General features: G+C 36.1%; 1 protein-coding gene across 2 annotated transcripts in view; it reads right to left on the reverse strand.

Annotated features, from left to right (window-relative positions):
• LOC133526664 (cGMP-dependent protein kinase, isozyme 2 forms cD4/T1/T3A/T3B) overlaps positions 1–26,859 on the reverse strand; it is a 150,888-nt gene that overhangs the window by 71,793 nt on the left and 52,236 nt on the right. For both annotated transcript variants that reach the window (XM_061863359.1, XM_061863360.1), the window contains exon 2: positions 17,643–18,351. In XM_061863359.1, the coding sequence (XP_061719343.1) occupies positions 17,643–18,127 (485 nt within the window). In that variant the 5' untranslated portion in view covers positions 18,128–18,351. The remainder of the gene's footprint in view (positions 1–17,642; positions 18,352–26,859) is intronic.

A 26,859-nucleotide genomic window follows, 5' to 3' on the forward strand; every position in this document is an offset into this window, starting at 1 on the left:
AAATTCTAATAACAACAAGCGACGTAAATAGTTAAAGGAACATAGTTATGATACATGTAACCACAAATAGAATTATAAACAGTCATAGAATTATATACATAAAACATTAATACAAGGGCGATTTTTTTCTTAATAATATAAATTAGCAGTACTACCTAGCATTTATGTTCACTCATTAGTAATTGTAGATACTAACATTATTGACAGACAACGCGCAGCCTAAAGCGTTGAAGGTAAACCCTTGAAATTTGAAACACGTTTTTTCAACTAACAACGTGAACACGTGATCAACTAAGAAGGTGAAAATGGTGATGAAAATATTCTACGCGTTCGAAAACGCGAGCGAAGGCTAGTACACTGAAACCACACTGAAAAAAGTTTAATACTTAGGGGAGGGGGTCAAGAAAATGTGACATGTTGTGACAAGGGGGAGGGGGGAGTCACAAACTTTGTGACGTCACTAATCGATTTTATTTTTAGATTTTTTATTCGTTGTAAAGTTAAATAATGAGTTTTTGGAACGATTATTCATTATATTCGTTTAATTTTCTTTCCTAATCGGTTTTGTGTTATAAAATTACTTATATTTCTTTTATCAAAAGTATTTTGATAAAATATTAATAATACCTAATTTGAAAAATTTGACGTCACACCAGGGGGGAGGGGTTTTGCCAAATGCGACCAAGTGTGACAAGGAGGAGGGAGGGGTCAAAAAACCTAGAAATTCGTGTGATGTAATTAATGGATGACCCCTAAATATGCAAAATGTAAGCAGCCTCGTCAGTCATCTATCACAATATTATTAAATAAGAGAACGCTCTATTTTAATAGCAGTGAGCCTATTTTAATTTTAATAGCAGTAATATTGAATATAATATGAATACCCTAGTGTGAATGGCCAGCTTAACATAATATGTATCTGCATATCTGCAAGTATCTTGGTATAGCGGTGTCAACATAGCAATAAGCAGTTGACAGGCCACTCGACTGGCCTAACAGGCCGTGTCCAGTAATCACTAATCAGATTAGGTGTAGATTTATGTAGAATGGGTACCAAATATATTAAAACGGGCATACAATTACTACTTTAAGGATTGACCACACCGGTGTTTGAAAGACGTTAAGGATCCATTAAAGTGGAGCAAGGAACTAGAGCGGTGACACGTAGTATCCATTGGTGCGCGCTTTTCTATATGTTGATTTATTTACCGATAGAAATGTAAAATTGTAAACACCCGTCAGTTCATAATCTCGCTGGTTAAATTATAAACTGACGGTAGGAAGATTACAAACTAAACTACCTAACCTACGTAAAATAGTAAACTAACAGCTTCAAAATCTTACGGTTGTCTGACACACACACCTCTCTGCTATAACCATCTCATGTAAATCATACGCAATTTTTAAGAAAAACTGTCCCCTCTACTATGTTTAGAGTTAAAAAAAAAACGTAATTTCTACTCATTCTTTCGACCCTAATAGAAGCAAAAAGTAATCCAGATATTTTATTCAACTTCATCAGGATACCTTTTCTATGTAACTTGTATGACGGTAAAAAAGTATAACGACTTTATCTCTCCTTTTTGGATCAAAAGAGGGCTGGATTCTTAGAAGAAATAATTTACAAAACCTAAAAAAGTGGAGATGTGATTTTTCTAAGAGCGAACTTTTCGCGCCGTTTAAACAGCAAATGTAGTTGCTTCAAATTTCGGTGTGGTCGGCCCTTTACTATCTAAGGCGTGAAGTGGAAATTTAGTGACAAATCGTTTGCTTGTAAAGTGGTCTCGCCTCGAGGCATCTATAGGGCCCTTAATAGTTTTGTGACTTTGATTAAAGGTTTCATCAAGGGCATGCAGTTTGATAAGATACCGGAAATTAATGCATAAATATTTAAGGATGTACTGTTGCGTGAAAAAATGCTTACTTGTAAAGACATTATAAAACCTACAAAGGCTTTTGCAACCTACCTACTAGTAATTACAAGAGAAATATACTAGTATATATTGTGTCATTACATAGTGAATATAAAGATAAAGGTAATAAAAGATATTTACAGTACATATGGGGCCAATTTAACCTAGTGCGGTAACTAGCACTATACGTGCGTATATGGAAAATTTTAAGGGCCATATGTACTGTAAAAGGTTGTACAATACACGTGCGAATATCAAATCAAGAATATGTTTTCACTTTTGTCTTCCTTTTAATAAGGCAAATAATAAATGCCTATTTTAACCGTTAATCATACAAAGCTTAAGGAGAGTAGGTAATATAAACAAATCTACCAAAAATACCTATTTGTCCGACAAATATTTATTATTCAAAATATGCCGACAATGCGGGCTTAACAAATAACACTTATTCTGATCACGAATAAAATTAATCTGTTCACAGGTAATTTATACCTAAATGTGAGAGCACTAAGACTTTCCAAGTCTATAAATAATACCCAGGTTTTCAAATACTTACGAGTTGATTTATTACACACTTAGTCGAGAAACTATGATGACCGATAGCTTGTTTACCTATTACTGGCTGAACTTTAACTATAGGTTTTTCCATGAATTCTGGAAAACATCACAACGCGAGAAGCGTCAGAAACAAATCAACCATTTATTATTTGTTTATTTCCGCCAAAGAAAAAAAAAACAAAGTACCTTCGTGCCAAACTAAACGATAACAATTCCAAAATCACATTTTTACTAAACGAACATGATCAAGACCTCCATTGCCTAGGGCTGAAAACGAACCAGGCGTCCTTCGTTTACGCGACAGATGTCTGAACCGCTCGGCCACCCGGCCTCGGTGGCATGGGTCGAAATTTCCAAGTATATGACAATTTCCGAAGGCTTGTAGCGCCCCCTGGCCACACAAAACACAAATCAAAATATTTTCATCGAAAGTAATTTAATTCGTTCTTAGGCACAATTTCATTTATAGCAGTCTTGTCAAAAAAATTGGCTATAACTTTGCATTAAACTTTCGAGCATCATCAATGTCCAGGTTCAGATAAAGCCGTTTCAACACAACGCACAAACGGAGGCAAGTATGACAGCTATGATAAAAGCTCATTACTAATTACATTGAAACGTTTATTTTCAAGGGAAAATGTAACCACTGTTGTAAAGCAATATACCTATGAATGTATAGTGCTACATACATAGAGCAGGGCCGCACTCGTGAGTACAATAGAACTGAAATCTACCAAAAAAATACAACTACCGGGGCCGATTTTTGAATTTTGAGCACTCGATTTCGTCACTCAAAAATCTGCCGAAAACGGCGAAATGCTATTTTTGAAATACGAGCGATAGAAACTGGGAATCTAGTGGAATTTACTACTCGTTTTCAATTCTATTAGTAGAATTGAATTGCCTAGTAGTGGAGATATTATTAAAGGGAGAGCACGAATTCGAGAGATCGAAATTCAAAAATCGGCCCCCAGAACTGAAATCTACCAAAAAATACAACTATCGGGGCCGATTTTTGAATTTTGAGCACTTGATTTCGTCACTCGAAAATCTGTCGAAAACGGCGAAATGCTTTTTTTGAAATAAGAGCGATAGAATTTGGGAATTTAGTTGTATTGACCACTCATTTTAATTTAGTGGAGATAGTATTAAAAGGAAAACACGGAATCGAGCGAACGAAATTCAAAAATCGACCCCTTGCTCTTCAATTGTATTTGTAAATTTTTCTATCTAATTACAAATTTTACATGTAAATGGATGCAAGTCTAACAACACTCTTAATTCTGCTGCAAAAAACGTTTTAAAACCAAGTCGGTTAATGTATTGAAGTGTTGGCCGAACGTAAATTGCAATTGACTTTTAACCATTACAAATTGCATTAATGTTTCGGCCAACACTGATGATATAATATGTTCCGATACATAAAACGCTCGATATAACTCAACTGTCATAAATTGTTGTCATAAATGATTAGAAAACTAATTAAAACTGTGACCGCATTAAATTAAAATTAGAGATTTTTTTAAATAAATAAAATGACTTGCCACTTGACACGCAAAACTACAATCAAAATTATAATAATGTTTGGAAATTGTCACGCGAGTTTTCGTTTGAATCTGTCATTTTGATACTTTACTATTCCATTAGCGCTTGATGTCTATAAATAATTGTCATCTTGGGTACGACCCCTATTGAAGAATAAAAGCTATTATTCTTAGTAAATCTCACTTTTTACTATAATAATCGTTTGTTGCTTCACAAGAAGAAATTTGCGGTAATCTTTTTTACAGTCTTCCCCCTCAAAAGCTATATCTGACCGTTGCCTAGAAAAAGTCATTTCGTCCATAGACTATAACCAGAGAGTTTTTAGAAAGGGTGTTAGATGTAGCTATGACCAGACTATTACAATATGATGTTTACAGGGTCTCCAAAATGCAGCCTGCGGGACGCTTCTGTGCGAGCCCTTATTTTTGGCCCGTGAAGCCGGCCAAAGAAAACGAGATCCAATCAAATTAGATCGACAAAAACCGTTTAGAGGAATTAAGCTAGCTAGAAATCGTTTTGATACTTTCATTTGGCCCTTAATGCGTGTAATCCGTGTTTGCGTAATCCCAGGAGAAAATATATAATTTGATTGGCCTAATAGTCAAAAGCCTGCGAAAACAAGTGTTAAAATCGTGTATTACCATGGTATTCAGAATTAGATAAGCTGAGGGTTCCAGACAGGGCTCGGAACCGATTTATTTTTAAATCCCAAAATAGCCCAATATTTTTTATTATTTTATACTCTTTACGTAGGACTGGATCATGTGTTTAGGCAACAACTTCGCATTATTAGATAGTCCCATTAAAAATGAAATAATAAACCAAAGAACGAAAAAGAACGTAATAATACCGGTATTTTTTGTATGAAGAATAAACCGGTTCCGAGCCTTGGTTCCATGTATTTAGTGAGATTACCGCGCTATGATACTACTCATACATACCCCTATCCCTACTAATATTATAAATGGATTATACTTCAGTCTGTCTATCTGTTACTTCTTCACGCTTAAACCGCTAAGCCAGCATGACATAGTTAGAGCCCGAGGCCCGAGGAAAGGCCTCACTAACTTTTTATCAGTAATCATCATCATTACTCGCAGACGAAGTCGCGAGCAGAAGCGAGTAAATAATATATTTTGTAGGGATTAAAGTAAAGTAGTACTTGTACACTTTTAGGCATACCAAGCCAAGGGATTAAATTTCAAATGCGGCCCTGCAGTGGCCTAGTTTACTCACGTCAATGGTGACAGGCAGAGATCGTGATTAATGCACGTCAATGCAAGTTCGGGACCGATCGGAGATTAGAGCGGTTGGTGACACGTTCCGACCGACAAATAGGAAATACTAATTAGTGCTCATTTAGATACAGACAGGGCCAGTATGCATACGTACCATATTCCATTGATTTAAGGTAAAAAAATGCCGTGACTTTACTAACGCGTGTGATAAACGCCTAAATAACGAATGAACGCAATTTGGTAATGTAATCAGGTGTGACTGATCGGAGATTAGAATGTATATTTTTTTAATAATTATGTTGACACAGAGATTGGAAATACTAATTAATGACAATTTCCTTAAGTATTGGTAAATTTCTGAATTAAGTTTGACTAATTGAGGTGAGTAAATTAAGTACAATGTAAACGATTGATTAAACAATAGCCAAGAAGCAAAAAGAAAAAAAAAAACTCTACATACTTGTATTTTTGTGTCACGGGAATAAATTTTGTGTTTGATAGGGTTTACAAAGCTGGGCAAGTCAAGGCTAAGTGTTTGCTAAAGGGAAACATTCTTTTGTTTTTCCACAGAAGAATAAATGTAAAAATGTAAGCAGTATTACATTTATATGCCAATTGATGCCAGTATCTATCTCAACGCTTTAAGGAAGATTCAAGAAAGACACATATTTTTTCCACCTTCTCTAAAGTAGCTTCTTATTGGAATTTTAGAAGTATATTTACAATTAAACATTAACTTATATGAAATACACTCATTTATTTACTAATGAGTCGTTGATGGTAGATGTATTGCATAAAACCATTAAAATGTCACGTCACGAACGCATTAACATCGTCCAATAAGAGCGCGGAGCAGATGACACTCCATATTCAGTTAAAATGCGAAAATAATTCAACTAACCCGATTTAACATTACCGACTCGTTTCTTAAAGTGTAATTTTAAGTCGATTTTTCTTTTTCAGAGTAAATTACGTTTATTTATGTCTGCATCGTAATCGTCTCACGGTTACGCTTTTTGGTGGTCCGTAATTAATGTAATTATCAGGGAGATTTACCCAAATTTAACATGCAGGCTCATAAAAAGGGTTCACTCTTATTATCTTCACTTAAGGGCAACATTGCCGTGGCTATCGAAAATGCGACAGCAATTCAAAAGGAAAAGTATCACCTTAATGCTCTCGAATGTTATTAACGCATATTATGAAGTTGTCAGAATGCATTGCAAAAACAGCGTAGTTTATATGAATCGATTTGTCTCTGATATCCGAAATGTGTTGTCATTTAACATTCTGATTAAATCTGATTAAATTCGGTGAAATTTAATCAGACAAACGGGCGCCAACATCTGCAACAAATTCTTTCAGATAAAAGTATTATTATATGACTCCTTCCCACAAGACTTCGTCAGCGTGGAATGGTAATGTGGGTGGTAAAATCCCTCGGTGGGCCTCAAATTTATCTCTACAACCAATTTCATCTAAATCGGTGCAGCGGTTTAAGTAGGAAGAGGTAACATCATACAGACAGACAGTTATTTCAGGCAAAATCTCAGGGATAATTCATTGACGTGACAGAACGTTGACAGTCGGCACAGGCCAGTGCAGTGCTCGCCAAAAGCCAATCTAATCACAGCATAACACGACGCTACGCACGGTCTCTTTATGTAAGTTAAATCGCATGTCTAGAAAAATCTTTGTTAACTCATGCGCTTGCATTATACCAAGGATTTGGTGTAGGTATTTTACTATACAGCTTTTAATACGTTCAGCGGCGATAGGTACTTAAGGTAATAGCAAAATATTTAAGTAATTCAATTGGCAAGTACGGCTATAGCCATTACCATCGCCGAACGTATTAATAAGTAGAAGTTTCGACATGCATGTAAAGGTTCCAAAGAAATTTATTTTCTGATTCATCTCATCATCTCATTATTAAAAATATATATATCTATACCTATACTGCACTGGAGATTATTAGAGTGGGCGCTAGATGATTAAAGTCGCTGATCTACTGTAATCTAATAAAGAAAACACAGTGTACAAGCAGGAGCGAGGTCGCTTTCGTCGGCGGAAGTCGCTAGTTCGCTCCTTCCGTACTGGAACTGCTTATTATGCGCCATTTTTGCTGAGACCTGATTGACGCAGACGCATGGTATCTAAACGAGAATTACGCGCAGACCACGGATTTTCGTGTTTTTTTTTTTTCATAATAAAAAAAAACACCAAAAACCAATAACTGACCTGAGATACAGAAAGACTAAAGAGACAGTTCAAAACATATTGTAATAAGTAAAAAAATAGAAGTAAGCAATTTTCAATATCGTTTTTCATTTAAATCGGTTTAAAAACCTTATTGTTATTTAAAATACAGTTATTGCATTGATTTAAATGTTACCTATGATTACTTATAGCACAATATAGTATATATTTTTAATGAAATATGGTCAAGCTCATACTGAGGAAATTTACTCAAGTCCATCATCACGGCTTTTCCGCACACATACTCGTACGTTATAATGGCACTTTCTGTATATACGCTATAATTTATAATACATACCCATACCCTATTCTACACTAAATCCTACCCCATATACATATAAACATACACGCTACATGCGTTGTAATAAATAAAAGAATCTTGTTAGTACTTAACGAACGAGCTTTTTGCTGCGAATAATGTTGCCACGAGTAATGACTTAGATTCTTTTAATTAATTAAACGTAAACTTGTAGCTTAAGGACAAAATTAAAAGCAACTGGTTTCCAACACATAAAATAGTACATTACGATACAAGTGCGAAAAATAGGAAATTCGAAACGAGTGGCGATAAATTAAAACACGACCGAAGGGAGTGTTTTAAATCGACACGAGTTGCGAATTACCTATTCGCACATGTATCGTACAACGTTTTACAGTACATATGGCCCTTTAAATGTTCGACACAGTAACGTAATATGCTACTTCTCGCACTAGTGCTATAAAGTAGCCCCATATGTACTGTAAATAGCCTTTTCGGACTCGATCTAGTAGATAAATAAGATATGCAGAGATCTTATCTTGGAATGGATGATGCAGAGTAGATGCTTAAAGAATGTCAACGATTGCTAATGTGATGAAAATACGTCATTACTAGATATTTATCGGACAGGATAGGCAAACATTACTTGTTTGACTGCATAAATAAAATGGAAATATTTATGCGTATGCACAATTGACAGCCTACCAGAGATTCGAAGCATCAGATTCGTAAGCGGGATCTACCAACGGCGTTAAACAAGTCCTCAAGAGAGAAATTATCAACTTGTAATATTAAATTGTAACACAGGCCCAGATATTTGGGTTTGGCGGCCAACTACTTTTAGACACGTTACCTTGCGCCTCAGGCCCAGTTCACCGACCTAGGCCAGCAATGTTGTAGGAAAAATCATTGCAAACCTGCATCGCAGAAGCGCTCTCAACATGATGCTTTACAAGAACATAATGACAATATTGTGACATATATCCACGCATGTATGAGAAAAATTCAAAGTATTGCTTGGTGAAAGCCTGGTTAGTGGTTAGATTATTTTAATCTAGTAATATTCCGGAAGATTTTAATGGTAGATTATTGCAGAGGCCGGAAAAGGGCAATTCGTGGATGAGTTTCGATTTTGTCGGACGACGCGAAGCGGAGTACTAATCCACGAATTGCTGTTCCTGCCGAGGCATGTATAGTGCTTTTCTCCAACATGCGAGGAAATGAGGTAAATTAATAATAATTTAAACATGAACCAGCACTCAACTCAAACTTCACATCAAAAATGTCAAAAACAATTTCCCTCTTTAATTATTTTTTAAAAGTTAAAGGCACAACTATTCTGCCATTCAGTACCATTCAATATTCGCTCATTCAATATAATTGTGCAATATAAGCTGTATTTGTGCGCATTGAGATCCTTGAAAATATATATAAATGTTTATGTAACTTTAGTCTTTGATTTTATTAAGCAGTATTCGCACGATCATACACGACTGTATCCTATAGGTTGAAATGATGCTGACCCGGTCGTGTAGACGTAGCCCGCAGCTATATTAATTGACTTTATGTGTTTTTCTTAGTAGATACTTGTTTTTAAAAAGTAAAAAACAATAAAGTAATAATTTTCCCGTCCGCTAAAACAGGACAATAATGGATTGTTTTTTTTTTTATTTGAGTTTGACCATAACGAAGAACTTCCCGTACTATTTTTGCTACAATAAGGTGAACATTTCCAAGCATATTGGAGAAAAACATATTTAAAACCGGGTCCATCATGCATTTATTTTGTTATATTCCCTTATTTCATAGACTTTTCATCGGGTAGTTACACAAATCTCTGTTTTGACATTCTGCTGGGACATCAGTTAACCGCGACCACGACCAGTGAAACCTGCGTCGTAACGTCGGAAATATAGGTGACACAATAAATTCGCGATAGACCCAGTTTTAAAATTGTTTTGAAATGTGTTCAAAACGCGAAAGTTTTAAATGTTATATACTGGAAGAATCGACTGGAAGTGTCTCGGCCCTAAAATTCGAGTATTACGCCCACGCAAATACGAAATGACGCAAGTCTGAAAGAGTTAAAGTAAATAATTTCGCGTTAGCCAAACATGCGATGTGTACACTGACATTATGCCCTTCACTTCGCCAGGTTAGGACCTGCGCCTAAAAGGGCTTGAAAGTTGTGAATATTCTCGTACATGTAATAAAGTGCGTTTTCTACAACCTCCATGTTTAGAACCTCACGTAACATCAATTTATTAGATGTAGGTACATGCACTCTTTAGTCCACTGTTAGAGTCAGACGGTGCAAGTGTTGAGTGAACGTTACAATTTCATATAAGTTTGACGTTTAAAACAACACTTGCACCAACTATGAAACAAATCAAATTATTTTATGAAATATTTTTTGATTTGCGTTTTCTAAGTAGTCACACTACTATATACAAATTATAAACTGAAATAGATATCATACACTGAAAAAGTGACCACTAGACGACGTGTCCAAATTCTCAGGTGTATTATGCTGTCTTAGAAAGCCTAGGCGCCTTTGACCAACTCTAAGGGCGAGTAATGTGTGCTTCCACGTCCTATAGGGAGCGTGCATGAACTGTAGGCTAGGCTCTAAGAGGCAGCACAGGAGCCGTCAGATTTTTGGCGCGAGGCGTAAATGTGATGTTCATTGTTCCAATGTAGCCCAAAAGATGGCAGAACCTACTATGCACAAGAAAACACGTGACGTGTAAATGTACATGTTTATAGTTCCGATTCAGGCCACAAGATGGCAGACCCTCCAACGCGCACGTGGTGTTGCCATCTATCTAACTAGATTCCCGTCTCGGCCACCGGTGGACTTGGTCACTTTTTCTTCAGTGTATGATATCTATATTTCAGTTTATAGCACTTGCACCGTCTGGGCTCTCAAAATCGCTGCCAACTTCACTTGGTCTGACTCTAGTTACCAGTCGGTACGAATGCTTTTTTTACGTACTTGTATTGTAAAATAAGGAAATATAATGTTTTATTAGCCTTTAAAATTTTCAATGATGACAATGATGAAACGTGATGCTGATGATACTATTTTACCTTCCATATAAACTGGCAATGAGTATAATTATTGTCATTGGTAACATACAATATCAATTGTTATTTGCGCAATAAAAGCCTTCGAAAATAATCGCGTGCCATTTAAAATTAATAAAAAAAAAACAAATATTAGGAAATTGTATAAAAGTCTCATTTTTTTTGCCTAGTTTGTGTGTCGCACTGCTGGGCAAAGGTCTCTACTTTCCAATCCTTCCTGTGCTGAGCAAGATCTCGCAAATTCCGCTGAAACGCATCCAAGTCGTCCCGCCATGACTTTCTCTTGAGATACAAAAAATTTTTTTTTTTTAAATGTAGCGAATCTCGAGCACAAGAATGATGGGATCCATCACTAGACACACTAAACTTGAAAGTAATTGTCCATGTAGTTATCGCCCTCAAGTTGCAATTTATACATACCGAACATATCAAGTGTTAAATAACGATTCCTCAAAGTAATTTAGCGCCATGTATGGGCAATTAACATCGTATTACTCGTATCCAGCGATTTCATGTAATGAGGGCTTGGTACAGCGTTTTTTCATATGTCAGTTTTACTGAGACGTCAGACCAAGGAGTTCGTAAATCGATGTTTCGAAAACGTAAACTCGTTTAAGTTCCTACGTAGTTTTGCACTATTCAGGCGTCAGAGATGCAGATGGGCGTGCCAAAGTTCATATAAAATTGTAAATGCGAAAAAAACTTTTTCTAAACAACATTATGAATACAAATATAAGTACCATTTTATAACATTTTGCGGTGAAACTTATGTCATTTAGGTCCATGAGCTCCCAGCGCGCACAAGTTTTTTGCAGAAATCGCGAAGCGTCTGGTAGACGTAACTGGTGATCGAAGAGGCGGCTTCCTCTCACAACGTATCAGCATTGCGATACAACTAGGAAATGCCGCCAGCAGCAGCAGCAACAAATACTATAGGTACCTATTTAATTGTATTTTACGATTAGTTACATACTTTAACAATCGGCTCTAAACGTAAAGAAAATATAACTATACCTACACTGCTATATGCTAATTTAAGCAAAAAACTAACACGCTAAACATCTTTACAGTCTGCATCTCACAAATTGCGATCGTCGGACGGGAGGCGTCCCGAACTGGTTATGATTTCTTCCACGCAGTCGCTACTGGTTCGCGGTGCACCGCTGATATATGGTCAGGCGCGCTTTCTGATGTATAGTTTTAAAATAGCTCAGGTATTTCAACTCATCCTTATTCCTTACATAATCAGAAATGTTATCTTGCCTATGTGTAAGAATATCGTGTTGTAACTTGTCAACATTTGTCCTGTTTGCCTCTTTTAGGGGGAAAAGCTTAGTATTAGTAGCCGACTATCAGTCGTTAAAATACTTCGTTTTATATTAAGTAATACCTATGGTCAGAAGCGCGTCACTTTCTGATGCATTTTTAAATGGTTTAGATATTTAAACTGATGCTTATTCCTCACACATTCAGAGAGATATTCTATATATTCGATAGGGATAATGTTAGTATTAATACTAATAGCTAATAGGTATTATAATTATAACTACCATACAGCCTACTAAGACCAGCTGTTCTGTATGGGTCAGAATGTTGGGCAACTAACAAGCAGCATCTAGACAATCTGCACGCCATAGCGTATGCTACGCTGGTCAGCGGGTGTCACGCTACTGGATAAAATCCGGAACCAGTATGTAAGAGGAAGTTTCAAGATTTTTGTCGAAAAGCTCAAGGAGAAACGCTTAAGATCATCGCAGAAGGCGTCCAGAGGACCATATGGTGAAGCTTGCCCTAAAACTGCCAATCACTAAACGCAGCTCATCAGGCAGACCACCTACCTACCACCTGGTGGACGACGGTTGAAAAATACCTAAAAGAAGCTCATTTGAATAAAAGATGTAGTGCAAGATCGTGCTAGATGGAAATTGAGGACGAGGAAGGCTGACCCCAAGTAAATGGAAACAGGTCTAGCAAGAAGAAGAAGAAGATACAGCCTACTGTAACACGATCATTAGGTCACTTACAGTTCCGCTTCTGAAGAGTACCTACCGCTTTCTGATGTATTTTTAAATCGTTTAGGCATTCGAACTGATTCACATCCGTAAAGATTACTTACACAGCATCTAAAGACTAATTCTTACTTGCTCCTACGACAGAGATAATGTAACCACTACCTATACTTAGCCATGTTATACCCCGTTTGGGATGTAGTAACGAAAAAACGCAATAAGTAGAAAGTTATGAAGTGAAGTTATATTTTGTAAATATTTCGTACTCAGTACAATTATACCTACATAAATGAGAGGAAAGTATTACTGTCAAATATACATAGCTAGGTATACAGGATAAATTTAATAGAAAAGATTAGAATAGAATTTAATAGGTATGGTAGATTATGTAAACGATAATCTACCATACCCTATTGTTGCAGTTATCGTTTCATAGTATATACCAACTCGACTCCCTTTAATGAGTTATTGAAAATGAAAACAGGTATCAAGGAACAGGACCATTAAATCACGAATTAACCCAATTTGTCAATGCAAAATTGCCGCGCTGCAATTACCGCCCTATCATATGCAGGCCAACTAATTATCATACTGATATTAAACACAATTAGTAACAATAAAAGCGCAATAAAGAATTATGCTGCAGATATCCTTAGCTTTCAATTAGCAACAATTCAACCCCGATGTCCTTTCTCGACATGAACAATAAAACAAACGTGTGACTCTTGAATATCTTGACACAGTTTTGTTTCGTACCCTCTTGAAGCCGTTTGGAAATAAAGAAAAATATAGTGGCAAATCTGTGGCAGCACACCCATACCTTATTTCACAAAACAAGGTCTACCGCCTTCTTGACCTAGTTCTTATGTATGCGTTCGCGGGAACGATGACATATTAACCACAAACGCACCATTTAATTGAGTAAAAATGACTTATACAGTGGCCCTTAACGCTACCTACCTGTACATAAACGTAAAGGTCAATTTTGGAACGACATTTCTCTGAATGCTACTTTTGGGCGTGTTCTTATAGTTGAATTTCCACCCCGTTTTCAATTAACTTTAAAGTGTTCGTAATATCTCATGTCAGGAAATTATAGTAATTCGCGAGCCGATCTGAAATCCAAGCAGTGCGATAGTGTCATATTTATTGGGTATAGCCACGCAACTTGTTAAACTTCAGCCAGAGTATCAAACTTACGACTAAGTGATAAATTTACCTCCTTATCTTCTATCCTTAAAAAAGTTCATGTCAAAGGTCAGTTAAAATTCAATATCACGAAGTTTCATTATAAAATGACGGGCTTAAATGCGATTTTATTATTATAACAATATTTTTATACACTTATATCAAAAGATAAACATACGAAAAGTAAGATGTTAAAATCACAACGCCAGTCTAAATAATGATTGAAGAAATCGTAAATGGATTAAATTATTTCGAGTACTATCACATTATCAGATTAGATAAGATATTTTGAAAGAGGCTTGGGTAAAAGATATGACGAAGGACACAGCTCTGGCTTTATTCGTAATCTTCATTTGCTTCACTAGTTCCTAAATTAGCATACATGTGGATGTTAGGTAAACGAGATAGATGTAATGATGACAAATGAATGACAAAATGGAAACTCACGTGTCTGTTTTTGGCTCTGAATTAGCCATGACTTTGGATCACAATTTCATTCATTTTCTTGAGCTTGAGTGTGAGACACTTTTACCCCTCGAAGTCACAAACACTTGTGAACCACCACGAGTTATTGACATGAGTTTCGAACCACACGAATCAATAACGGAATATAATTCCCGCAACAATAAGCTACTACTAAAAATTCTTATTGCTATCCTAAGGAACAAAGATAGATACGAGCTTCATTTCTAAAAATACAACTATTTAATCAGTAGCCGTTAATAACAACATAAACGATAAAACTGATATATCTACTGAGACCTACATAGAGAAACCCTCCGAGTTTTATGGTTTGTACAAGTATTATCATAATTGAAATCGACGTATACCTACATATGATCTAAATAAGTCTATGTAAATATTAATTGGCATGGCAATTATACAACTATGATTAATAAATGCAATCAGTCAAAGATATACGATTTCTTAGATTCAATATTGCTCAACGCACCGGTGTCAATCCAAGACCTAAGCGGATTATTAACACGAAATTTTATAAACATGTTCAAATAATTAGAGAAAAAATTACGAAATTAGTATTATAATCCCCAAGTTCAAGTTTATGTTAATAAATTTGAATGTTTTGACTTGACGTGCAGATAACCATACTTCCTAGAGCGGTTACACAACATACCTATATTTGGAGCCTCCAAAATAGATGAGATGCGTACTATCAGAAAGGTTATCTTAGTTTCCTTGAACTAGTGTTCTTGAAATAGTACATTAACACGTACAATACATATAATCGGTTTTGATTATTCTCTCCTAGTAACAAAATCGTAGTCTTCATATAAAGGTTCATTCAATAAAAATAACTCACGTAGGTAAATGAAAATAAACACCAACCCGCTATTGCTATACAAAAGTTATCCTTAATTACATCATGCTTTTTTAATTCCGTTAACTTCGGGGAATGGGTAAGTACGTATACGGAAGGTAAATGGAATCCGTAGAATTAGTTTAATGTTAGCATGTCTCACGACAGTTTAAATTCGAAACTAAATGGCATAGTAAATTTTCAAAAATTTGTACTTTTTTTTCTAAAAAGTATTTTAATGGTGCATATAGCGGTGTCGTAACATGGGAATTATATTTAACCCAACCAAACACACACATATTAATGTCATTTGCAACATCGATCGTCCGAGATAGTACATACGTACGTTTAGTAGCAAATGTATAAACTCGTATAGGTAAACGGGCCCTAAGGTAAGTGCACACGCTCGTAAGGGCCTTATTAGATTTTATTGATTACCTCCGACATGGAGTTAATAAGAATACTATCAGGAATGCACCCTGGAAATTAACGGAAATCAAAAAACAATGAATACAGATAGTGATGTGATTACAATTGAAAATTATATTTATCTCCTTAGTTTTCAATTTCACACTTTTAATTCAATGTCTACAATACTGTAACAGTCCCACTGCATCAAGGGAAAGAAATAATTTTTCAACATACCATGGAACAGGTTTCTTACAATGTCCTTACGAATGAAGACGTTTCTCAATACTCTTTATATTTTATTATTATAAAGCCTGTGATTATGCAGTTTCGCAATAATCTTAAAATCTCTGCCACTTTTTTTGGACTTACCGTATCATTGTGATGTAATAACCGAATTTGAGTTTAAAAATGGTTTTAAATTCTGATTACTCCAAATACTGGTGCTTATAATAGAGTTCATTCCTAATTATAATTTAAATTGTAATTTATATGTATGAATATCAATTGCAACGTCAAATCAGATTCTACTTAGTTATCGATTTCCATCGACACCTATTACTGAAAACAATTGAACGTCAGATCCACTGATAACCTGTCAGGTCTAGTTGACGTGGCCTAGAAATAACAAGCGATCACATGATCGAAGGATGCAGACAAAATTAACCAAATTAGCCTTCCCGCATGTCGCTGTGTTGCATACGAAAAACGCCAAACTTGGTTGTAATTCAGGATCACCCATGCTATTACGATTTGTTTTAAGGTGATCGCGCGTTAAGTACCGCCACGACGCGAATACTAATTTTATCAATGAGCGAGTACTTAGTTCTGTTTTGGCTATTACATGACCTTCTAAGCTTGTTTATGTCTATATGCGGGTAAATTGTTTACGTTTTGTTTGTTAGTTTTCTTACCCACAATTTTCCAGTAGGACATCGTGGGATACATACATAACATACATTTCACGAACACTTTGAATTATAATTATTGTCTTTATACACATTAAGAATTATTATAGGTGTCAAAATGTTATCAAAAAACTGCACTAAAAATAAGCCTTGAATTAAACAAGGCGTTTTAACGTCCTCATAAAAGAAGTTTTATTACTTAACGTTCCTGATGAAATTGTGATAAGCGACCTTGAACATATTACAAACAATTACCGTGTGGCACTTTGAACTTATCAGATGTTTACTTTATGTAGCATGGCTCCCCGAACTTTGATAAGGGTACAGAAATATCCTGTACGAAGTTCACGATTTTCGTAGGAAGCTCGTTCATTTATTGGTATCATGTGACTATACAATTACCATTTGTAATGGACAACAGGATTTCAGTTTAACAAAGTTCAGCCTTCTAAGTGCGAATTGAATTTGATGTGTGATATTCAACATCCCATCACGTTTTTTCAGTTCGTGAACAAAGAATGATCTTCCCACAAATTGTGATAATCATTCAGAACAAACATGACATCTTGTACGTAAATTTGACTCATTATTTCCATGTTACGCGGATATATTACTGGAAAATTATTTTATGAAGCATTGTTAAACATTTTTGTGCATTAGTTAAGAGCTGTTTACAACTCACCAGTAGCCTAAGATATCATAAACTATGTTTGTTTGCATCAAAGTATAAACAATATTAACTGACTCTATGAATTGTGATTCATCCTATTCTAATCTCTATTAATAATATGCACCCGCAGCGTATCCTCGATGCATTTAACAAGCACTCAACGCATTGTCTGCAAGATCAAAATAGTTTATACTACAAGCTTAAAACTGCATAAGAATTTCACACGTATTTTGCGTCAACGTGTTACGAAATATTTAGGAATTTGATAAGAATGGTACTCACGATTCGTTCTTGTCATAGACGGGGAAGGTCTGGTGCGCCAGGTCCTGGAGAGAGGAGCTGGTCTGGGGCTCGGCGGAGATACCCTGGGCCCTCTGCTTGCGGGGCCCGCGGGAGCCGCGAGCGTACTGCTGGTACGGGAACACACTCTGCAGCTTGTCCAGCTGCGAGCGCAACTCCAGCATCTCTTGGTCGCGTTGCTTCAGCAACGCTTCCAGTTCCCTAATCCTTTCAATTAATGGCTGCATATCGTTTGTCACAGTCGCGTTTGCGACACAATTCTCTGAATCGGAATTCATGCTTGGAGTCCCCATTATTCCGTTCAGTTCAATGTCTCTATAAGTCTCGTTTAACGCACGCCTATCGCCGTTGACTGTGGGAGCCACGGTAAGAGCTCCTCCGCCAGTATGCACTACAACCCTCGGCTCATCGTCAGCAGCTACTCGCTGTGACGATCCAAAGCAGAGGGTATCGAAACAGACGCGCATTCACTCGGCTACCGAGCACTTCACAGGAACACCACTTAGGTTTTCACTGGGGGGGTAGGGTTAGTTTAGTTTGGTTTCACTGACACTAGTGGACGGTGTACGAGCACAGGAAGCACGGGAAGTGAGCGACGTGCGACGCGAGCGCGGACGGGCGGTATAGTGGAGATACGCGCGCGCCGCGGGTCGGCCGCCGCGGAGTCAGGCCCACGTGCCTCGACAACGCCCTGCAAACAAATAGAAAACATCAATATTACAAAACTTTCTAACAATTATTTAAGATTAATTAAAAAAAGGCCATAATTGTTTTCCTTTTTAAACGTCATCTAAAGAACTTGAAGAACTTATACGCTTTTTATAATTGTACAAATTGAACAACATAAACCTTTTATCACCTAAGAAAATGCGCCATTATTTATAAAACCTTTATCGAACACAAAAGTCTGCGCTCATGGTCCCGATCAACAAGTGTTTATTGAAATATCTGATCACCTGATTCGGACGCAAACCGTCCACATGACTGATATCTAATCCGACTCATCTCCTGCATTGACATTACACCGGGAGGATAAGAGTGATAAGCTGATACGACAGCTTGGTCAATACAACGTGTATGCTAAGAATTATTTTAAAAGTAGTATCGGCTGAATGAATTACCATTTACTTTGTACAGGAAAGGCGGGCGAGTAATGTCTGTTCTAAATACAATTACAGTTTGATATAATAATTTCTAACATCAGTAGTAAAAATATTAATAAAAATGTAAACAAAAGAAAAAATTAAATTACAGTCAGCATGTGAATTTCAAACCGAATAGGAAATCATTCAAAGTAAGTAACTATGTATGTAAGGCTTTCAAACACCGCATTGACGAGTAACCTATTTAAATCCATGTCAATAACAAATGAGGTATAATAAACACGAAAGCAATCACCAGGGATAATGAAACTTTGGTATCGACAAGTTGTTTACACGGCCCTGCCAACTCCGTTATCCCAGAGTCATATTCAGATTTCAAAATATTATACCAACTTTATTTCAATCTCAGTGGTTCCCGTTCGCACTTAAGTAATTGCATGAAAGAGACGCATAGAGCTCACAATCAAATTGGCATGACTATTTTAAACTGAATTATCGTCCCAGACAGTTACAGGCACCTGACTGCCATAAACTAAGATTAAAATGATATAACGTGATTACACATTGCAATGACAGTCTAGAGCTACAATAATAGCGCATTAGATTAATTGAGAATGTCGTTAGATGACGCTTGGATGAAACCTATAAACTATAAATATGCAGTATAGTAGATATAGCATGATACTCGTATAACTTTTTTTTAGTGTCTTCAATTATAGTAGCAATATTTAAGAGAGTTCTAAACATAAAACTTATCACAAAATACGTTCGTTTTAGTGTACTTTATTAGAAACTGGCCCTGGATATATGGACAACGGACTCATATCTGTACGACAAAATATATTATAACTTATATTAACCGGGGCCTGAAAATATGGCATTATAAATAGGCAACCTAGATTGTATGAGAGTTTAAAACAAAATACAGATACACTTTAAAGTCACTTAAACCCAACTGTCAAAACAAAAATGATATTCTTGAAGCGACAACCGCTGGGCGGGGAGCCAACGCAAATGGGTTCAGGGTAAATACAAGAAGTTATCCAAACTTGGATAACTTTTAAATAATCTTAATATAAGCCGAGCTTTTTTCAATATGCTGAATACTTATTTCCCGAAGCCCTGTTGTAAAGATTTTATTCTTCCCATACATTGTGACATTAATGACGCTGTACCTACGCAACGTACAGTATCTACTGATCAGACCAAAGCAAGGCAAGACCACGGCCCTACATCCACGGCATTATTCTTATTCCATGAATAAGAATAATGCCACCGTGTTTACCAATTAACAGTAGAAGAATAAGCGACATCAAGCAAGCGGTTTGAGTAAGCAAATGCTGCTTGGCACATAGCATTTTAAGGAACAGAGCATAAACTGGGCTGATTATCAAGCGAAAATATATCCAAGAACGTCCTACCATTGCGATTAACGACAACCTTACCCTAGTTTCGTTAGTGGGTGTTCTATTATTTAATTGTATGTTTCCGGTGGGTGTGCATAAACTATATAGACAGAATAAAGGGCTCATATACACACAATCGAACAAGGCGCATGTCGACCGTGTATTGGTTACGCGGGCGAGTCGTGTTCTTGGTCGAACCAGTGAACAAGAACGTGGGTATCACCCCCAGCCAGGGTGCAAGCCTGCTTGAGTTAAGCCAGCATACCAGGGGACACAAAGTTTTGAGAAGGGACGATTACAATCCGACTATGCAGCCTTAAGCTATTATTGAGAATAGGGAATTGCAGATAAATGCAAGATAGAAAAAAAGATAGTCGAGCGCTGGTGACATGATTTTCAGTCCATGATTGAATCGAACAAGATTTCTACCATTGTATATTTATTTTTTATTAATCATTTATTTCAAATAACAAGGATTCATAATACATGGTTAGTAACAAAATAGTTCATTATCTTATTATCTACGTTAGTATTCTTATATCTAAGGTTTTTATATTACTATGGCTATGTACACAAATAAATAAATACTCCATTGCAACAGTGCGCACATCACCGCACATGTATAGATTTGTCCACGAAAGGACAAACAATAAGAAGTCGTAGTTTAAACTTATAGATATTTAATTAAAATTATAAAAAAAATACAAAATGTGTATGACACGCAAAGTTCCGTTGTAGAGATATAAGTAAGTATTGACAGATATACGATGATGTGGAGTTATTTTGACACTTGGTCCGTGACGTAGCTCTACTCGTCCGGTAATCATGTTAACCGTTCCGTTTCGCGTGAACATTCTCCCCGCCCTTGAAAGCTCCTGAAGCTTTCAAGACTCTGCGTCATCTGGGGACGGGAGTAGACAGATGCGGTTGATGGCCCGACGTACGGTGCGGCTGTCTACCTCCGATCTATAGATGCTGAGGGTAGAATTTTAGTGCGCCTTCTGTGCGCTAAAAGCCGAGTCGCTCCCTTAAAACCTGTCACTATCCCGCGTATGGAATTATGCGGCGCCCTTCTTGCAGCCCAATTGAGCGTCACAGTGACAGACAAAGGTTAAACAGCTTATATTCAAACCTATAAATTGCCAGTTACAATTTAAAGTGGATTTTAACTGTGAAAGTCTACTGCCAAAGATACGTTTTACTTATATGATAAGTACTTGAACTGGTTCATTGAACAGCGCTCGGTAAGTGTCTGGAATAACGTCCTTGAATGTCACATCAGTCGCAGACACAAAGAACTCTAGATTATCTCCGAAGATTAACATCAAAATCTACACAAAAAACTTGTATTGACAGTCATACGTACGGGTAAAAAAATCCTCGCCTGATTTTTGTCAAGCTCCAAGCAAAATAATGGTCGATAATTACTGCCTCACCACGCATAACATCCTTAGCAGCTGCTGGAAAATGCATTCATTCGTTTTGGCCATCTATATATTACTTTATAAAACGAAATCACATATATTAACATCATCTGCGTTCTGCGCTATAATTTGCATTGCTATACGTTGGATACATTGAGCATACTATATTTCAATATGCTTAAATGTAGGTACTTAAGATAAAGACCACTTAGTTCTAAGTACTAGACTAGATTAAGTACTGGAAAACTTATGGACTAGAATGTAAACTAAAAGATCTATCTTGAACTTGTATGTAAACTCGTAAATTGCTATGAATACTCAAGAAAATAAATAGCGTCCAATTGAAATAAAATTAAGCTGAGAAAAATTTCCAAAACTAACAGTTACTTTTATTTCCTTCATTAAATTAATTCACAAGGTAACATAAATGAGGTGATTGCAGCTTCTGACATTAACAAGTGTTTGTTGAAATGTGTACACAAAATATGTCTATTATTGCTACACAGAGAGCGTTTCGTCTTCATTTGTAGTTTCAAACACCTATCCTACTTGAGGAAAGCGCACTAGAATGTTATCAAACATTGCTTAATGACTGTGAGCAAAAAACGCCAATTTAAGTTGAATGAACGACTAATTGCCCCATCAGGCCAGTGCACACATTCACAAAAAGCTTATAAGAAAATTTCAAACTGTGTCAATATACCATATACATGATACCAAAACCAGGGATACTTATGGCTACACGGAGACCAAGCTTTTTCCTACACGAAAATCTGGTGATTAATCGACATACAGCGGACACGCTTTAGTTCTAGTAAGTAGCTAATCATGGAAATATGGTTCAAGAAAAACTGAAATTTATAGGAAATTTACGGATAGTCGGATACTATTTCGAAGTCTCCGACATTATGTTGCTAATCGAACAGAGATTAAAATGTCAATCTGTATAGTCTGTTCGGAATGAGAAGAGTTGTGGAATATATTGGGCTCCATACACTCCACAACTCTTCTCTTACGCTCTTCCACGACTTTAGTAGAGAATGAAGTCGTTTCATATTTACTATAAAAATCGGTAGTTTAAATACCATCTTTTACATTTTTTGTATTCCCTAATCTGTCTGTAGTCAATCTGCCGCTGCGGGGTGAGGTAAGTCCATTGGACGGGGTTGTGTTGTGAGTGGGCATTCTGTATGCAATGAGTATATTTACTTATTAGGTGTATTCGTTAAGTTTTATGAATGGCCACACACTTGCACACTTTGCACAGGCACATGCGAGTAAATGATATAATTGCGCAAGCGACAGCCAGACTGGAATTGAATGTATTGAATATCAACTAAAAATAGACGGAAAAGAAAATTAAGATCACAGTAGCTGTCATTTATAGGGACTCTGTGGTAGAGTCAAGAGTCTAATAGTGAGTGAAATCATTTGAAAAACCCTGATACACAAATGAAATATTTATATAGCAATACCTACTGTTAAATATACATATCTAGATGAAAACAGTAGGGCTAAGATGGTCGGCTCTTTATCATTTGTCACAATGCCTGTCACGTTCTAACAAGTATGTAAGCGCGAAAGTGACGGGCATAGAGACAAGTGATAAAAATGGACCCATGCTGCCACCGCAGTAGGGCTAAGATGGTCGGCTCTTTATCATTTGTCACAATGCCTGTCACGTTCTAACAACTATGTAAGCGCGAAAGTGACGGGCATAGAGACAAGTGATAAAAATGGAACCATGCTGCCACCGCAGTAGGGCTAAGATGGTCGGCTCTTTATCATTTGTCACAATGCCTGTCACGTTCTAACAACTATGTAAGCGCGAAAGTGACGGGCATAGAGACAAGTGATAAAAATGGAACCATGCTGCCACCGCAGTAGGGCTAAGATGGTCGGCTCTTTATCATTTGTCACAATGCCTGTCACGTTCTAACAACTATGTAAGCGCGAAAGTGACGGGCATAGAGACAAGTGATAAAAATGGAACCATGCTGCCACCGCAGTAGGGCTAAGATGGTCGGCTCTTTATCATTTGTCACAATGCCTGTCACGTTCTAACAACTATGTAAGCGCGAAAGTGACGGGCATAGTGACAAGTGATTAAAATGGAACCATGATACCGCCGCTGGGTTGACTCCGATCGATCTATTTTTATAACGTTGATTAATGTTGATTCAACTAGTCGGTACTTCAATTCTAATTATTGCGTGATATAATTACATCTCTCTTTGATCCAAATTGAAAAACTATGAACGATTTAATCACTATCATTTATCGCTACCACTTTTAAATTACGCATCGGTGTATAATAATAATAGTCACTTAAAATGCAGTTCTGTAAGCGTGGTTAACGAAGATAGAGTTATGGAGCACATTTTAGAACTGGTCGAGATTCCAGTTCTAAATAAAGTAATTTAATGGGTACTTTTTATGGCTAATCATTAATAAAGGTGACAAATACAACGACTTTACGACAGACGAGACACATAAAATTCTATTAGTAAAGGTAATAATAATAAATAACGTAGACAGAAAAAAAGTTATATTGCTAAAAAGTTAGTTAAATAATTATGATATAAATAGTATTTAGCAGTATAAATAAAGATTTATGATAATAAAAACGATAATAAAGATAAAATGTTGATTGTCAGAACTATATTTCTAAAGATAAAAATACAAGAATACGCATATTAAAATCCTAACTAATTTCAGTGTTTCTGTTTGTTACGTAATTTCTTACAATGTAATTGTCTTTACCTTTTTTGCTCACAGCTGTAATTCTAGTTTATCACTTAATACTTGGTGTATCTCAAGTATCATGTTATAAATGTATAATTAAAAACTTAGGACTAACGAATGCAATACCTCTAATCTTGCAATTTGATTTTATGTTTTGGAAATGTACATTTAAATATTTGCAGTTGTAAGAGCGATTAGTTTTTTTAGGTTATTTGTATGTATTTATTTATTCGTATTATATGTTTGTACGACCTCTTCACAAAATATTTTGACGTAGAGTAATTTTCAAAATAAATGCTTCATTGTATCGCTCATATAAAATAAATGCTTAGTAACAATCTGTCACAGATCAACCTAGTCCCAAACTAAGTAAAGCTTTTACTTGGGTATTTAGACACATAGGAAACATCCATAACTCGGGAACAAATATTCGTGACAAAAACACAAATAAACGCCCTTATCCGGGATTCAAGAGTTATAAAGACGACGTTATTCATTATATAAACGTAATCCATAACCATTTACCCCGAATGTTTCGGAACAGGTATGTTTAATGAAAACATACGAGTTACTAAACCTGCCGAATATAATTTCGTTTGTAATCTTTTTACATTATAACTACCTAAAGACAGGACTGTGAACCTGTTGCAGTAGCCATTAGTAGGTGTTCGATGTTATAAATTATAATTCTTTAGTTAATTTAGGCTATCCAGTAATGTTCCGTTTCGTATAGTAAAACGTGTAAGTGTCATAGGGGGCTGTACTTTTCAAATATTTTGACACAATTTATTGTAGGCATATCAACCACAGCCTATCCACCACCACTCCAGCCCCCATGCCCTACGTTAGATTTTTTCATTTTTATTATTATAATATAAGAGTTAAAAGCATTTAAAAAATTGTATGAAATTGGTTTTTCGCTCCTAATTTTAAAAAGTGAAACAGGGGCATAGCTATGGTTAATATACATCATATGATGTAAAAATATTTTCCATAATATCAATATCCAGAGAGGAAAATGGGGACTACGTTTGTATAAAAAAACGGCTGTCCCATTATCCCTTAATGTCGTAACCACTAGGGCATGCAATATCGGACCATTTTCAATCCCGATATTGAAATCCGATATTGAGTTCCAATACCGGGATCACGGGATTAATACCGGGATTAAGAAATATTTAAAAAAAAGTCCTTTGCGTGGTAAATCAGTCTTTATTAAAGATAAAATGGACATAAAAATCAACAATATTAACATTAAAATACAAATGTAAATAAAAATAAACGCTAAATCAACAACAATAAAAATAAAGAAAAATTCAAAGAAATCAACATCATAATATTAGTCATCATTTGTTTTTAAAGGCGGCAGTCATTATTAAGAATAAAATTGTCATTAAAAATACGCTTAATAACAGTAAATAATTAGAATCTAATATACAAATGCAAAAAAATCAACATCGTAAAACAGTATCGTAATCGTAAGTAGTTATTAATTTTAAATGACGATTAGAAAATCATATAAATTAAAATCTCAAGGCAAGAAAAGAATACAATCAACAATTTTAAACACTGAATCACAGATCAACATCGTAATGAAAACAAGGGATAAAAATGATACCTATAAAGTAAAAATAAATTATCTCCTTAATGCTAAATGTAGTTATTTATTTATTATCAGTCAATCGTTCTTCTTGGAAATGGGTCCTTAAAAATGACAGCGTGTCGAGCATTTTGTCGGATAAAGAACTTCTTATTTTGGTACAGAAATACCCGGCGGATGAAAAAATCCTCTCGCTTTCAACGCTAGTTGGCAAAAGCGTAGAAAGGTATTGATATGCTTCCGTCAAATACACGCCTCGTTCTCCGTTGTTATCGTACATAGCTTTTTCGGTCATGACGAATCCTCGGAGGTCAAGATAAGGATCAGGCCCTGTCTTTGTTTTAACTGATTTACATTTTTCGAGTTCATTATTTAATTGCTCCTGTATGGTAAGCTGTCTCGGGCTACTTGTGCCTGGTGTTGGTTCCAATTCCAAGTTGGCGCAAGGTTCTTCTACAGGCATAACATTGAACGTTGTCTGTTTATATTTTAGTCTTCTTAATACAGAGACAATTGCTTCGCAAATGTCTTCGCCTGTCGGTTTGCGAAATGTGTCATCTTCTGGCGTTTCATAAAAGCCTTCAACATCATGGAGATAATGAAGCACACCAGCCACTAACAAACGCCTTTCTTGGATGCGTTTTCGCATGTTTGTTGCCAGCTTGGAACTCACAAATGTGTTTTTTTCATCAAGCTTGGTTAGCATGAATTTAAATGCTGTATCGGCGGTATACAGCGTTGCATCACGGCGGCAAATTGCTAAAACTGTGATCTTCACAATGTCCAAACTTTCATGAATCTCACTCAAACATTGAATTTCCTCTTCTGTGAAATTTATATGCGAATTTATGTCGATCAATACTTTTAACACCGAGTTTCTTATTTTTAAAAACGAACCAATCATGTCTGCCATGCTCGACC

Source organism: Cydia pomonella, chromosome 16, assembly GCF_033807575.1.
Source record: "Cydia pomonella isolate Wapato2018A chromosome 16, ilCydPomo1, whole genome shotgun sequence".
Lineage (NCBI taxonomy): Eukaryota > Metazoa > Arthropoda > Insecta > Lepidoptera > Tortricidae > Cydia > Cydia pomonella.